The sequence below is a fragment of the Pipra filicauda genome, unplaced genomic scaffold (genome assembly GCF_003945595.2).
Source record: "Pipra filicauda isolate LSUMZ 115617 unplaced genomic scaffold, ASM394559v2 scaffold157_size4220110_pilon, whole genome shotgun sequence".
NCBI lineage: Eukaryota > Metazoa > Chordata > Aves > Passeriformes > Pipridae > Pipra > Pipra filicauda.
In genome coordinates this window covers 1827201-1842079 of record NW_024104073.1, presented here as the reverse complement: position 1 = coordinate 1842079, position 14879 = coordinate 1827201, and the positions used below count along the sequence as shown (strand labels likewise).

Sequence of the window (14879 nt, the reverse complement as noted above, 5' to 3'; positions counted from 1 at the left end):
TGATACAAAAGCAGTTTGAGGCATTACATGAAGGTATACACATTGCAGAAAGAGGAAAAAGAGACAGAAAAACATCACAATTACAGCTACAGAGTCAAACTCTCTTGCTTGTATTAGTCAGACTGACAAGTGATGGGAAGGCCAAGTAATGCCATGTCAGCAGAGAAAGTGAAATATTAAACCCAATGTGCAAGGCACCAGTGAGCTCTCTCCTACAGCACCATGTGCAGTTCCAGCTACAGATATTAAGAAAGATGAACCCAGGGTGCTGACCAAAGGGTGATGGAAATTGTGGAAAGACTGTTTTGCTAGAGGAAACTAAAAGGATGTGGCAAGGTAGCACAGCAAAAACAAAGGCTCAGAGGATGGGAGACTGATGTCCAAAAACACATCAGGCACTAAAGAGTAGGGAGGTAGGCTTTTCAAAGCAGGATCAGTGTATAGCGCAATTTCATGAAGGTTTTACTAGAACTTAATTAAAATTGCATTAGAAATTAAAAGAGGGAAATTAGCTCTAAACATTAAAGCTTTTCAGTTCTGGGACTATTTTCCAATAGGAGTAGTCAAGGTGAACAATCGACCTAACCTAAAAACGCAGCTTAATAAATAAATGACAAGGGTTAAATGAAGTTGTTGCCTTAAAAAATTAGCTGCTGGAACTTGATTTACAGTAGATCTTCCACAGTTTTATCTCCAGGATTCTCAGGTCAGTCAGTGCATCTGCAGTATGAGGATGAGGAAAGCCTGAGCTGGGAAGTGACAAAAAGGTAGAATAAGGAAAAAGGTAACAACTAGAGAGATAAAGAAAGGGAAAAAAAGTGAAGAGGGAAAGTTATATCTTAGGAAAGAGAACAGAACAGAATGATTATAGAATAAAATATATTAATAAAATATGTAGCTATACAAACAGGAAAGAAAGTAAAAAGCAGAAAGATGGAAACAGTAAAGATTTTTCCTTTCCTTTACATTTACAAAGCTTAGTTTTCTGATAGAAAGACAGATGGTAAAATACTAAAATACCTTTTAAAAATGTTAGAATGCAGCAGGTAGTCATAGATATATCACCTATACCCATGTGAGTACCTGTTAACTAACTTTGTTAAGAGAGGGGATTTCCCTCGTGGCAGGACGTGCAACCACTGATCTAAGTGTTTCATAACGACCTTGCCAGAGAGAACAAAACACACATTCCTTGCAAACCTCTGCTAACCATTCCCTGAAACACCCAGGTCAAAAAGAAGGTCTTGCAGCCCTGAAGGCTGCTCCTCCCGTCTCTGTTGGATGAGACACTCCTTCCCCCCACAACTACGGTGTTTCAGCCACAAGCAACCTGCCCCAGAACAACCTGTCGCACTCTCTCTTGTTTGAGCACTCAAATTAACCATCAAATGCGGTCTTAAATAAATATAGATTAATGGAAAGGGCTTCTTTGACAACAGAGTCTTTTGGTCTCTCTCTCTCTCTCTGAAGGAGGGATGCTATACAAATAGGTTTACCTCTGAGTATCTGCTATAAAGTGTTTCCCTTCAAATGTCAAACCAAATCCAGTGCTACATTAAACCATTTGGAAGTTTGAAGACTTCTCAGGAACTGTGTCTTGTGATTAATCTGTATATCACTGGTATATTATCGGTACTGTTCGCCAAGACATCATATTTCACGTATTGCCTGTCTGCATCCTCAGGTCTGCAACAGAGGAAACGTACAGCTGACAACTTAACATGCACTTCCTTTATGCCCCATGGCTGCCTAGCTCTGTGGAGCTCTGCTCCTCCCCAGTGCCAGGCTCTCAGGAAGTATTTCCCTCAGCCCTAAAGCATGCAAGGGTCCTCCACAGGAATGGGTGGCTGAGCTGAAAGGGGTGAATGCCGTGTTTGCACTTGGGAAACACAGTAAAACACTGACTGTAATAAAGGCCTCAAGCAGAAAGGCTGGTCCTATTTAAATTGGTGTGAAATATAGCAAACTGTTTCCCAAGCTTAAATTGTCAGCAATAGGCACAGAACGTGGCTAAGAAATTATTTTTCTTGAAAAACTTAAAGATTTGTAGTGGGATGCTGTCTTCATAAACATAGTTGTATTATTCTGGAGGGTTTTTTCCAAACATGCAATAGAAGAGTGAATGATAAACATGTTTGTATACTGCTCCTCATTTCCTTTTTGGCCCCCTGTCAGGAAATGTTGAAAATCAGTGTTAGTATTGCTGGAGATTAATGGCTGTTGCTCAGAAAGCATACAGAAAGGGAATATATTCCTGCCAGGACAAATACATAGGCCATTGAACAAAAACCTGTGAACCACAGATAGGACTATACTATCATTGTAAAGATCCACTGCCTGTGTTGCTCTGTAATTAATAATATTCATATGTGGGTTTGACTGAAATCACTGTTGTGGTGGGGGCAACCAGGCAAATTAATGCCATACCTTCATGGTTTAACTTATTCTAAGGCATTTGAAGTTTTCTTTTCAAATCAGCTTTGTAGCATTTAAAAGTTAGATTTTCCTTCCAGGTATAGGCAGAATTCCTTCATGGATTTTTTTGCCCCTATATATTCAATATGGGTTTAAAGACCATGTAATCACTGCTTTTTTATACGAGCAGTTGGATCTCAAAAGAGAAAATACACTCCACTGAGCTATAAGGCCTTTAAAATCAATCCCTGTCATCAGTTCATTTGTTTCCCACTCTCCTTCAGAGAGGTTGTACTTAAGAGCTCTCTGGCTCCATGTATATTGGGACACATCACTGCAGCTTCTGTATACTTTTTCTCCCCTTTTGTTTTCTTACAAAATAGGGAATAGGTTACAGTGACCTCTGACATTTATGAAAAGCTTTCCTTCTCTATATTCAGTAAATTCACAGGGTCTAGCCAGGGAACCTGAAGACAAGAAGAGCTGAGTCCAACTTGGTCCTAGAAGCTAAAGCACAGGCAAGCTACCTGAGGTCATTATAATTTAAAAAAATAATAAAGGTAAAAATGGTGACATAAAACATCACTGCCAGGGCATGTCCCCACAGTCTTCTGGCATGTTTGCCTTCAAAATGAAGAGCTGGGGGGTCAAGTCCTAAAGTAAGGACTCAAAATTGATACCAACAGCAATGTGGCATGGATCTGTGTTTGCTTTGTTGTTATATGATATGAATAGTGAATCTGAGAGTTGTGGCAATGGTGCAACTCAGGTGACTCATGTATCAAAGAAATTAACAATACGCTTCTTGTAATCAGCTAAGATGGTAACAAGTCCAAAATTAAAGTAAAAATGTTATGAACGAGGGTTTCAGGAGAAAAGTAAGACCTTATATGAAATGCTAAATAATAATGGTTAACTAGAATAAAGAGATTAAGACAAAATGTTTTCACACAGGTTGGGCAGCCTGTCCATAGGATCAGAGAAAAAGATCACTAAAGCACAACCAAAAGAATGTATAGATTTGGTAAGCAGTCCTACCAGAGAAGGGTTAAGTCTCAAAAAGTCAGAAGTCTTCATATGGACTATTTGAAATACCACGTTTCAGCTCCTTATTTTGAAATTCCCTGAAGGCTGACACTACTGAGAGTTCAATGACTTACTAGCATCAAAGAGAATCTCAAAACTGGACAGACATTTGGGGGACAAGTTGAGCACTGGCTGCCATCAATTCTGCCCACTTACTACTGGGCAGAATTAACATGCAAACCAGGACAACTGAGAAAGCTTTCAAGCAAGCACTACTCCAAGAAATAAACCTAATGCATCTTTGAAAGGCAAAGAATGTGCAGAGCGCTGGACACCAGACAGGACAGGCAGAGGTTTGGCTCAGCAACATCAGCTGTGTTGCCCTCAGCAACATCTGAATATGCAGAAGGTCCGGGGGACATCTTAAGTTCATTTTTGGTATTTCTGACTTGCAGATTGTCTCTTGAATATTTTCATTAATGATGGTAATTACATTCACTATATTTGCTTGTCTTGCCCCTCCCTTTTTTCCCCACCCTCTGCAACTGATTGCCCTGTGGTTGTTTTCTGCCTCACCTGCAGAACCCCATTTCCTTGTCAATTCTGACAGGTGTTCATAATTTATTTTGCTTTGCTAGCTGCAGACAGAGATGGTAAATAAAGTAGTACTTAAAACTGTTAAACACCGACCACAGCTCTCTCCTTGTGATCCTTTGCCTTTAATTTGCATGTCCCTGTCCGTTGAGCCCTGTGCTCTTTGGACAACCTAAAAATAAACAGCTACATAGAAAACATGGTTTAAAAAATATTTCATTTACCTGCAATTCTCCTTCCATTATACTGAGTAGTTTTATCAAGTCCTCTTTAGAAAGCTCTATGGACTTCTTGTTCTTTCGTTCAGAAGGTCCAGGTGATTTTGAGTGCCGTTTGACAGTTGCTGAAGCCATGACCTCATCTTCCTTCCGATGAGGTTTGTTCTTTTTCTTGGCATCCTCCTGAAGTTTTTCATTCTCTGCATGGCTGATGACAGGCTTGGAACTGGAGAAGTGCCCGTTAGATGAGCTTTCTCCGCCTTGGTTTCGGGATCTCATCCCTGCCTAGAAAGAAACAAACATAGAGATGCATTTATAAACAAAATTGTTTACAAAAAAAAGCCACAGTGGAAATACTGCCTTTGGAAAGAACAACAATCTACTATAAACTGAAAATACTGTGATGCTCAAGAGACTGTGGTAGAAAGCTCAACCTTTTTAACAAATCTGTGTGTGGCAGAAGCAAAGTCCTAAAGTAAGGGTAACCACCATTTTCAGCAAGCCAAGATGCTAATATGAATTTAAATCTATGGAACTTAAAAGTGATGCAGAAAAATGGTAAATAACATGTTCCAGTGTTTTCTTTCCTTCAGTTGACATTTTGATCATTTACAACTCAACACTGCAAAACAAAGCAGGTTGTTAAAGTAGCTCTTATTTTAACATGTGGTTTACTTGAGAAAGAGAAATGCAATTAAATTTTAGAAAAGCATATTCCTTGAGTAAAAATTCTCCACAAGAGTGGAATGACAATGCCTGACAAACGTTACTCTGTAGCTTCTCTAAATGAAGCAATGATTTTATTCCAGGTAACGAAGAAAAATGGGGAATGCAGAGTAAATCAGTTGGCAAATAATGCACAAAATCATTAGTAAGTCCCATAAAGGAAAGTTGAAAAGAAGTTTGAAAAAAAGAGCACAGAAAGCATGAAATCACTAAGAGGTAAATGGGCAAGATCAATGCAGTCTTTCCAGAAGATTTCTCTGAAATGTCATGGTTATGGAATGCTCATATCTGTCCTCTTAAGCACCTACACTGCAGTCTTAGACTATGACAACAAATGTTCCTCAGCTCTATCACTTGACCTACTGTATTGCTAAATTTTTATTACAATAGATCTAATGAATAATATTCCACTGTTTCCAAGTATTTCCTCTCACTTAAACTTATCTCTGGATTTAGTCTGCAGCTTGTTCATTAGTCAAACAGAAGCTTCTCAACATCAATAACATCTCACACTTTTCTGATAAGGATTTCAGAGCAGCAGGTCACTAGTGATGGGGCAAAACGTAAAATACATTGACTAATCAGCTTGGCTAAATTATACTGGGCCTGCTATGGCTTGCTACTTACTTGACTCAGATCAGTGTTATAAATCTCTTGCTCACATTAGCCTTGTGCTTCTGTAGTTTCACACAGCAGGAAGATTGTCTTTTTATTATCACTTGATACTCATGTCTTCATTAATTCAGTGGAATTTGTCTGGCATAAATGGAGAGAAAATTAGACCCAATGTTTTCGAGCAAGAGAGTTTCACAGAAATGCCTTGCATTGTAGGTCTGCTCCTATCCAAACAATATGTGATACAGGTATACAATGGCCTTTAGCTTCCTGAATGTTTATGCAGTGTGTTTTTCACCAACCAGTTTGGATTAAACACATGAATTACACTTTCTAAAAACAGATCTCCATTATAAGTATGAACAATACCTGAGAACCTCAGGAAATCTTTTAGGTTTTGGGTTTGTAATGGAAAAATAAACACTGTACTATGTTTCCTCTCAGATAGGGCTTCTCAATTTGTTTAACTTTAATGGGTTTTAAACTTTCCAACCATGCTTCCTCTTGGGAGAAAGCACTTGGGATTCAATCTGTCTCTATTTTCTAAGTGTTTCCTTCTGAGTCCCTGTGGATCACAGCCGCCAGCCACTTTCATCTCTAAACCAAACCTATTTTTTATGGCTTACAGTGAATGGTTTCATAGCTCTAGGACATCCTACATGTTTTAAGAATAAATATTTAAAGACTGTCTTGTAGATGTTTTCCAGTGGAAAACAGCTTATTATATTACAGTATTCTGCTTAGTAACATGCCATGTTAGTGATTTCTCTATAGTAAGATGACTCAACTGTTAGACCTGAAGGCACACAATTAATTTTAAATTGAACACATGACTAGTTGAGACACATCATCCACCTGAAGCACTGCATAATCACCCAGATGCAATTAGCTGAATGTTAGACTTCACAAAAAGTGGTGTGTCACCCTGTCAAATCATAATTCAAGACAACCATTTTGATCCATCTGCCCCTGTGGGAGCTGAAATAACAATTCATGAAATGTTGAAATTTAATGTAAATCAATACAGGCCCACAAAGGACAGATGCAAATTTATGGTTTTTTTTTTCAAAATTCATTAAAACAGCAACAGATCAGCTTAACAAATTGACCTGGTATTTTGTATCATCTGGCTAATTAGAATATGATTGTCGTTAAAGGAGATAAAACTTGGCCTCTTTTGAAATTTCTTTTAAACTTGCAGATTTATTTTGCAGCAAGTCTTACAGGGCAGTGACAGTGGCAGACAATCTGTCACTCTTGGGGGAAATGCCTTTAAAAGCCTTTCTTTTTGTAAAAGCCTACCAAAATCAATGTAACACTAATACTCTGTCTTCCCTTATAAAGTTGATACTTCTCCAACATGTAGGTGACAGAAGCTTAAATAGTGACAGAAAGGGCCAAAGGTTTGATATTCACACAGTAGTTTCCAAGGAGATTAAGGGCCAAAATCAACGGCATGATCCAGCTGTTGTGAAGTGCTCTAGGAATATAAAACAGCTGTAAGGATGACTGAGTTTTAATTAGAGTAGCATGAAGTAGCCAGAACGTACCAGTGATCTTGGCTGAAATACTGTGTGCTGGAAAGGAGTGCTTAGTATTGTCATTTTGGACATCCGCCTGTATTTCTGATGGCATCATGATAAAGAAGAAAAGTTGCTGAGCAGTTGCATGACATTATTTTGATATGCAAATATCGAAATCCCAAAACTTTGCTGATCTGTTTTTTCACCCAGGTTCCAAAATTGATTCTGGGGACACTGCCAGTCCAACACTGGTAACAAATGCTGTCAGCCCTGATCACAGCTCTGCATCTTACAGCATTCCTGATCTGCTGAAGGGATTATGTTCCCTGAAGAAATAGCTGATATGATTTATAATGACTTCAGCATTTAACTCTACTTTCCCTCCCCCCCAACCCTTATCATATTGCCTATTAAACTGGAAACTGTTCCTAACAGTTTCCAGTCAAACAAGAAGACTTTATATGATCAGTCACTTTGATTTTGACATTTATTGGCTACTCATTTCAGTATGTGCTCACAGTATCGGTACTTGGCATGGGAATTCTTCAGCCCCTCCTCTGTTTCAGTCATTTGTTAAGCTTTAAGCACAAAGGACAAATGCTATGATTATTTATTTGAGTCTGTACTGTTGTTCTGGGCATGGGTCCTTCAGTTTTCACAAGTTAGCAATCCACACAAGATTTTATGAAATAACCTTTATGTTAGTTTTACAGATATCAGGAGGAAATCTGTGAGGAATTTGCTGAGTAGGATGTCAGAAGAGGACAGGCTGCATGCTGCTCCAGATCCTTCCACCATTGATAGCAATTTGTTCTCCTTATAGCTGTTGAAATGACAGGTTAGATTAGGCTCTGTTACTAGTGCTATTAGAATCAGATAATGTAAAAGGGTTCTTTGAACTATGTAGTCCCTCTTGCTAATTAGACATGCTGATTTTGGCTCCATAATGCTTTCCCTTAAAATAATAATAATAATAATGTTATAATACAAACACGAAAAAGTTGATTTAAAGCCATGATATGGTTGTTGCCATTGGCTATAAATTTGTAGTCTGGAGTTCAGTTGCAGATCTAACTGATTAGGATATCACAGGAAAGTGCTGCGTTTCTGACAGGCTAACATGTATTGTATGGTCAGTGCAATTGGGTTATTAGTAAGCCAAAACTGGAGTTGTCTGCTGGGGCTCTTGGAACTGTGTCTTTCAGAGGCTCTGCTGTGCAGGCTTTTGGAGTGGAGCAAAGTGTTGTGCAGAAGCACCTGGTACACAGGGTTGACTGGGGAGAACTCAGGCACTGCACAAGGCAAATCTCTGCCCAGTGATTACCAATTGATGTGTAGCACCAGGAGTGAAAAATAATTTAAATATACTCAAGATGGAGACCATATCATATAAAACCTCCCTCAGATCTGAAACACCCCATAAACAAGGAGGAGAGCCGGAAAAAAAATTTAAATAGTATCAGCCTGTATCTGTAAGTAGCAGATACCAAGAAAAAACCCCATCAAATAAAAACACACACAAAAAAGAAGATACTTTCTTAAATGTCAGGAGGAGGGGAAGATAGATCAAATTGACCTTGTTGGTTTAGAAGTCCCAAGCAAGGACCATGCCCAGATGGGAATGGATAGCTTCAGCCCCAGGGGATCTAGATAGCCACAACTAAGGTTACTTGGCCTCAGTGGTGTGCCTTTCACAGGACAAACATGCAGAGTTACAACTGTTCACACCACCTCAGAGACTGGCTAAAATTATTAGTTTTCTTATTAATTACTCCAGGTTGTTCTCCTGGACTCTACAGATGTTCATTATTATTGTTTTGTCTGACTAGAAGAAATTAAAAGGAATCAAATTACTAAGAGGTTTTATAGGACCAGGTAGGAGCTGCTGCTGCATTGTTGGAGGAACATGAATGCTGTGTGAAGCAAATGTGAGTCAGACTCCAGATTGTGAACGACACCAGGCCAAGGGAATGCAGACCTTATTCTTGGTTTGCTTTTTCAGATGAGTCCAGTGTTTGTTTCAGTTATGCTGGTCAGAGGAGAGTGATAAACCGGATGACTAATACAATGAAGAATGGAACAAATACCTACCCTTAGCAATTCTGGAGTTTCCTGAATTTCTAAATATTCATGCCTAGAGTACTAATCCATTGTGCTGTCTAACCCTCCCCCAGTCTCTTGTCCCATAAGCATCATGACTTGATTTGAGCAAACAACAAAAGGCCTTTGTTCCTTCTGACAGTATTACATGTTGCCAGTGCGCTTTTGTGAGAGCACGTGTTCTCTGCTCGCCCTTGTTGGACTACTGGCACGGAGGGATAGATACTTTTTGAATCAGGACAATTCTCTACTCAGTAAACAGCTTGAATAACTGAGCCCTAGGGCTGTAACTCCTACGCAGACCACGAGAGGACTTGTCTAGCTACGTAACACCACTGCTGCTTTCATCCTTTTACCTGGTCTGTTTGCTGCCCATGGAAGCATTTGTTACACAGGTGTGAAGAGGAGTAACACCCCAGCACATGTGCTGAGCCTCATGCATTGAAGAAGAAATGTTTGTTTCATTCTGTTGACACTGCTGCAATAGCGAGGTTTGCTGTTTGCAGGTAGTGCAGAAAAGCAGCAGTTATAGCAGACATACTTTTTGAGGTACAGCATGAGAATCAGCAAAGCCTTTTTGCTTTATCAAATATTTATTTTATAGCTTCTAAAACTGATTCTTATAACAGTGGAACATAGTAGCACGTGGACTATATTCACCGAAGACTATATCAACAATAGTTCCTTTGCTTGAAAAAAGAAATGAGAGGAATATGCATAAATATAATCTCAAGAAGAAAAGAAATAGATTTGTGAAAATTCCATATCCAGGTGTCTTTCTGAATAAGTATAATCTGCGTAAAAGCAGAAAAGGATTTCACAAAACTTAAAGAGGAAACCCAGTCATCACTAAGGCAGATTTATACCATTTTAACAACATTTTCTTAATTCCAAGATAAATTCTCTGGCTAAATTATGGCACAGATTTACAAAGAACAGAGTTTATGCTGGTATAATTCCATTAATTTTGTCATTTTCAGGAAAACTTGTGGTTTCATCTGGAATACTTTTTCTTGAGTAATGCAGGCTGACCAACTAAGGAGTAACATAGAGTTGTTTCACAAAGATTCATGTTTCCCAGGCTTCATCTGGAAAAACATCTTGCATGCATGAGGCATGAGGAATGATAAGCTATTAGATCATCATTGAGTCAAAAAAAATAAACTTTTATATATGACTCTACCCATGCTTTGATTACTGTGCTTCCCAGCTGCCAGAAAGTACAAATAGGAGTCATAGAGAAGAGACAGATCAAGTAGCTGACACCACTAGACAAACATGCCTCTAGGTCTGATGAGGGCTTGCAGATTTATTCTCTGGAGTGTCCATGGGGGGACAAGAACTAGCCAGGAGCAAGGTAGGTGGCAACAGTGCTAACTGCCCACAGTGCAGCCTTTCTATGTTTCAGCAGAGCTGGAGACATGGACCACCCATCCCTCTTCCCAGCCCACTGGGAGTAAATATTCCTGTGCCCAGAACTACTTCTGATTTGAAGGAAGAGCATGACTCTTTGGAGGAAAGAAGTGTCCCTGCTTTCTGGAGCCTTACACCCAGCTGATGGAGCCTGTCTTGAGACACAGACACTCTTTGAGGGCTGCATTGAGCACCATGCCTTATCATGAGTCTTCTCATATTGTTTTACAGCTTTCTGTCTTTTGAGTTATCCCATTTCAAATCAAACTTCACATAAAGATTACGCTAGCAATTTCACCATTAGTTTCCATCCAAACCCACTAAACATTTGTTTTATCACCTGACAGACAGAATGTGCCTGGTAAGAGACGTGATGCAGATTAGCTAGCCTACCAAAGATTTTTCACTCCTGCAGATGGGAAATCTTTGGTGTTAGGTAAACGTTAGTCATTTCTTTTTGCTGACAGCATAGAACCAAACTGATAACCTGCAAGATCAGATATCCTGTGGACATAGGAACCACATTATGTCTCTGGTAAGTAGTTTCTAAAGACCACTGCTCCTATAACAATGCACTGTCTCCTGCCAAGATGGTAGGAAACTGCTGAAAGCAGCAATAGACAGGAACAGGCTGATAATCATCACGGGTCTTGACTCCCAATCCCTCATCCTTATCCTAACTATGACCAATCCAAATACCTAAAACAGATGTATCACTGAGGGAACACTGCATGGAAACTAAAGTCATTCCAGGGTCCATGCAAGCCTTCTTTAAGCTGGGAATAAACCATGGGACAAATAGGGAATACAATTAGGAAATGAGGAAATCCTTAGCTTTTTACAAAATAAGTTTCAACTTTTCACTTTAAAATTAATTTTTATTTCAAAATTAACTTGGATTTTAGCAAGTGTGAGATAAGACAAAAAGATGAATGTCCCAAAAGCAAACTTCAAGCTTTGGGTCGAGGTCAGCATCGTGTGGATTATGAATCCCCTATTTTTTTCAGTAGCCATGATATGCACAGCTGATTTTGCTGAAACCAGTCAACAACTACAGCTACATTTTATATGTGGCTAATTTATCTTTATTTTGTTTTATAAAAATGAAAAAAATAATCACAATGTAGATACCCTTACAGATTTTACGGCAAAAGGGAAAAATAAAATCAACAGAGGACCTGTATCTTCTATAAATGTTGTCTCCAAGAGACAACAGTGTAAAAAAACCATCTGCAGCATCTCAAATTTCATCTGAAAACCAAAGCAGGGAGCAAGTTCCAAACCTCTCTCAGTGACCCCTTTGTAGGAAGTTTCAGTTGTTGATAGACAGAGAGTACCAGTTTGCACATGAATGCCTAGTGGTCTGGTGAGACATGAATTTAACCCCCTTCATTTGACCGAGCTGCCTTCCACCTCCCAGAAGGTTCTTCCTCTGTGAAGTTGTGAAGTTTAACTGGCTTCAAAACAAGGAGATAAAAATAGTTTCTGATCCCAAGCCTGCTCTTGACTTTCACTATCAATTTTGGTGGGTTTACCATAGTATTTTTCCCATTAGGAAAAAAAAAAGAATTATTTGGCTACATGTATACTGGAGATTAACCATGTCCAGGACTGGTCTCTGACTGTGAGGCCAGCTGTCCTGGAAAATCCTTCAGGCTCTTAAGCCCTCTTAGCATCCATAACATGCTGGCTGCATCCACACTGCCCACTGGGAATTGCTCCTAGCCCATGCTAACTCCTGAAACGTGCTCTTAAATGGTTCAGGAGGGTGTTAAATAGTCTGGCCAAAAGTGTGCCAGAGACCACTTGAACAGTTTAGTATGAGTAGAGACGTTCCCCTTCCAGTATCTGTGCTCATGCTCATCACTGTTTAATTTGCAGCCTTTCCTTTCCACAGACTGCTCCTTTACAAACAAAGGAAATGGAAAACTAATCAGCCATGTAAAGGGAAAGTGCAACTCACCATAAATACACAGTCTGGAGAGAGAAAATAAGCGGAGGGCGATGGGAAAGCAGAAAAGGATCCGAATTTTTCAAGTAAGTTAGGTCAAGGCATGCAGAAGTCTATTACTTATTCTAGAGGCATACTTTTAAGTTGCTGCTGAAGCATGGTTTGAGATAGAGCAGTTCAGCAGGAGTCAGGAAGGGACAGGGCAGCTGAAGCAGAGAGGTTGCACAGCATCCTTACTTCACACCAGTCTTATCCTGACTTTTGCTGGGCTTGGTGGAACAAACTTTGAGCTCTTGTGCTTCATGTCACTGATAAGAAGACTAGCACTGTGAAGTTCCAGAGTGGTCTTTGCATTTTTCAAAGCTTTGGCCTTCACTTGTCATTACTATTTGCAAAGAGGTTAAAGGAGAGTCTTACTTCATTTCTGGCAGTGCCAGCCCAGTGACTGTCATTATTTCCCAATAATCCTGCAGGCTTTCCACTGACTTCAGAACTTGTGGCAAAGAAAGTAAAGAAATAAATGTCAGCCTAACTGATTTAAGTAATACCAATGCCTTCATGCTGACAGGGAGCAGCACAAAAACATGCAGATACCTCACCTGGGCATTGAAAATGGCCTCTGCCACTTTAATAGCTTTCATTTATACAAACCATATTTGCGTGCCTCTTCTAATGTCATGGTTTCAAAACTCTTGGACAGCAATTTCTTCACTTGAAAAGAATGAAGTTAAAGAGTTGTTCTGCAGGTACAGGTTGAGCTGGTTTTGATCTTTTTTTGAACAGCCTGTCACTGTTAATCTGCTCAAATCTTCACCTGGCTTTTTAATTCAGAGCAAAAATTCAGGCTAAGCTGAAAATAGAGCATAGTTGCTTTGAGGAGGGAAGGAAGAGAGAAGGAAGAACCAAATAAATATCTCTGCATGGGCTTGGTCTTCCATTAACATTATTAAAATTACCTGCTGCCAGATTCAAGTTTCTTTAATGTCTGTGACTTCTTAAAATCCAATGTCAACAGGGACAAATTCTAAGTGAATTGTGTTTGTCTTGTTGCAACTAGCCAAACACCCTACCTTTCTTAACTTTAAAGAAAGGGTTGAAGTTTCTCTGTTTTCCACTAGGATAGAGTAAAACTTCCTTAGCTGCTTTTCTTAGAAAGTAATTTTTGTCCAGAGCCATGGAAAGATATTAAAAAGAGCTCCTACAAGTCTAGTGGGTGTTTTACAAGCCTACATGAAGTTAAAATCATCTGCACTGGCATAAGTTCACACTGTTCAGCTTTAAGTATTTCACTTGTGTTACTAAGATAGGAGTTTAGGTTTCACCTATAATCTGCAGTGTCTTTGAAATGGAGCCTGAGCTCTCTGAGGCTATGTTAAGGCTTCAGGCCTGTCCTCATCCTACAGTGACCATTGCTAAAGCCAACCATGGCTCCTGTCTATCAGGGAAAGCATCCCCTGATTTTCTTTCCATAGAAAAAGATGCTGGGTAGAGGGTGGTGTTGCTCCAACCTCCCTGTGAGAGGACACCACTGCATTCTGACTCTGGGATGTGCTGGGAGGTCTCAGTTTTGCCCCTCTGAGCCACCGCTGCCCTTTCTAGAGAGGCTGTGCCCTTAATTTAGGCACATCAGTGCCCTTCCTGAGCTGACTGATAAACTGGCCTGGATCCAGAAATGGATCCAGAAATGGGAGGCAATAGCAGGTATTTAGCACCTCGTTATCAGCATCTGCCACAGTGAAACACTTGATGGCAAATGTTAAGACCTGACTGAGGCTGTGTGGCTGCGTCCACCCCTCACAGTCCCTGCTATAACTCACCCTGCCAACTTTGTGTTAATGAAGTCACAAACTCAAATGGCTTGGGATGGATTTTCTACAAAGCATCGGTACACAGACCTCTGCTTGCAGGCACACTTCTGGCTGAGAGGGGCAGAGAACCCAGTATTACTAAAAAGTAAGTACTGAAGAGTCAAAACCTCATCCTCACTGAGCTCCCTAAATGGGAAATGAGCTCATTTGACTCTCGAGTCACAACTCCTCATCTGGAACTCTGTTTCTTGGAAAGAAAAGTGGGGAGAATCTGGTCATAATTGTGCAAAACAAGTAATTTAAGAAACAACACTAAGAAATGGATCTGTGTTAGCTTTTAGTTGGAGCAAATGAAACTAGAAAATAATTTTTAATAATTAAGGTAAATCTGAAAAAAATTAATCATAAAATTTTCAAGTTCCTATTTTGTATGTGGAGGTGTATGACAGAAAAGCAATATGGATGTCAGTGTTGCTGAAGGGAATTGGTG

The 14879-nt window shown here is 39.7% G+C and overlaps 1 protein-coding gene across 1 annotated transcript in view; it reads right to left on the bottom strand.

Moving 5' to 3' along the window:
• Positions 1-14879, bottom strand: part of FILIP1 (filamin A interacting protein 1) — a 103658-nt gene that overhangs the window by 57692 nt on the left and 31087 nt on the right. Inside the window, exon 2 of the mRNA XM_039379141.1 lies at positions 4260-4538. Within this exon, the coding sequence (XP_039235075.1) occupies positions 4260-4532 (273 nt within the window). The 5' untranslated portion in view covers positions 4533-4538. The remainder of the gene's footprint in view (positions 1-4259; positions 4539-14879) is intronic.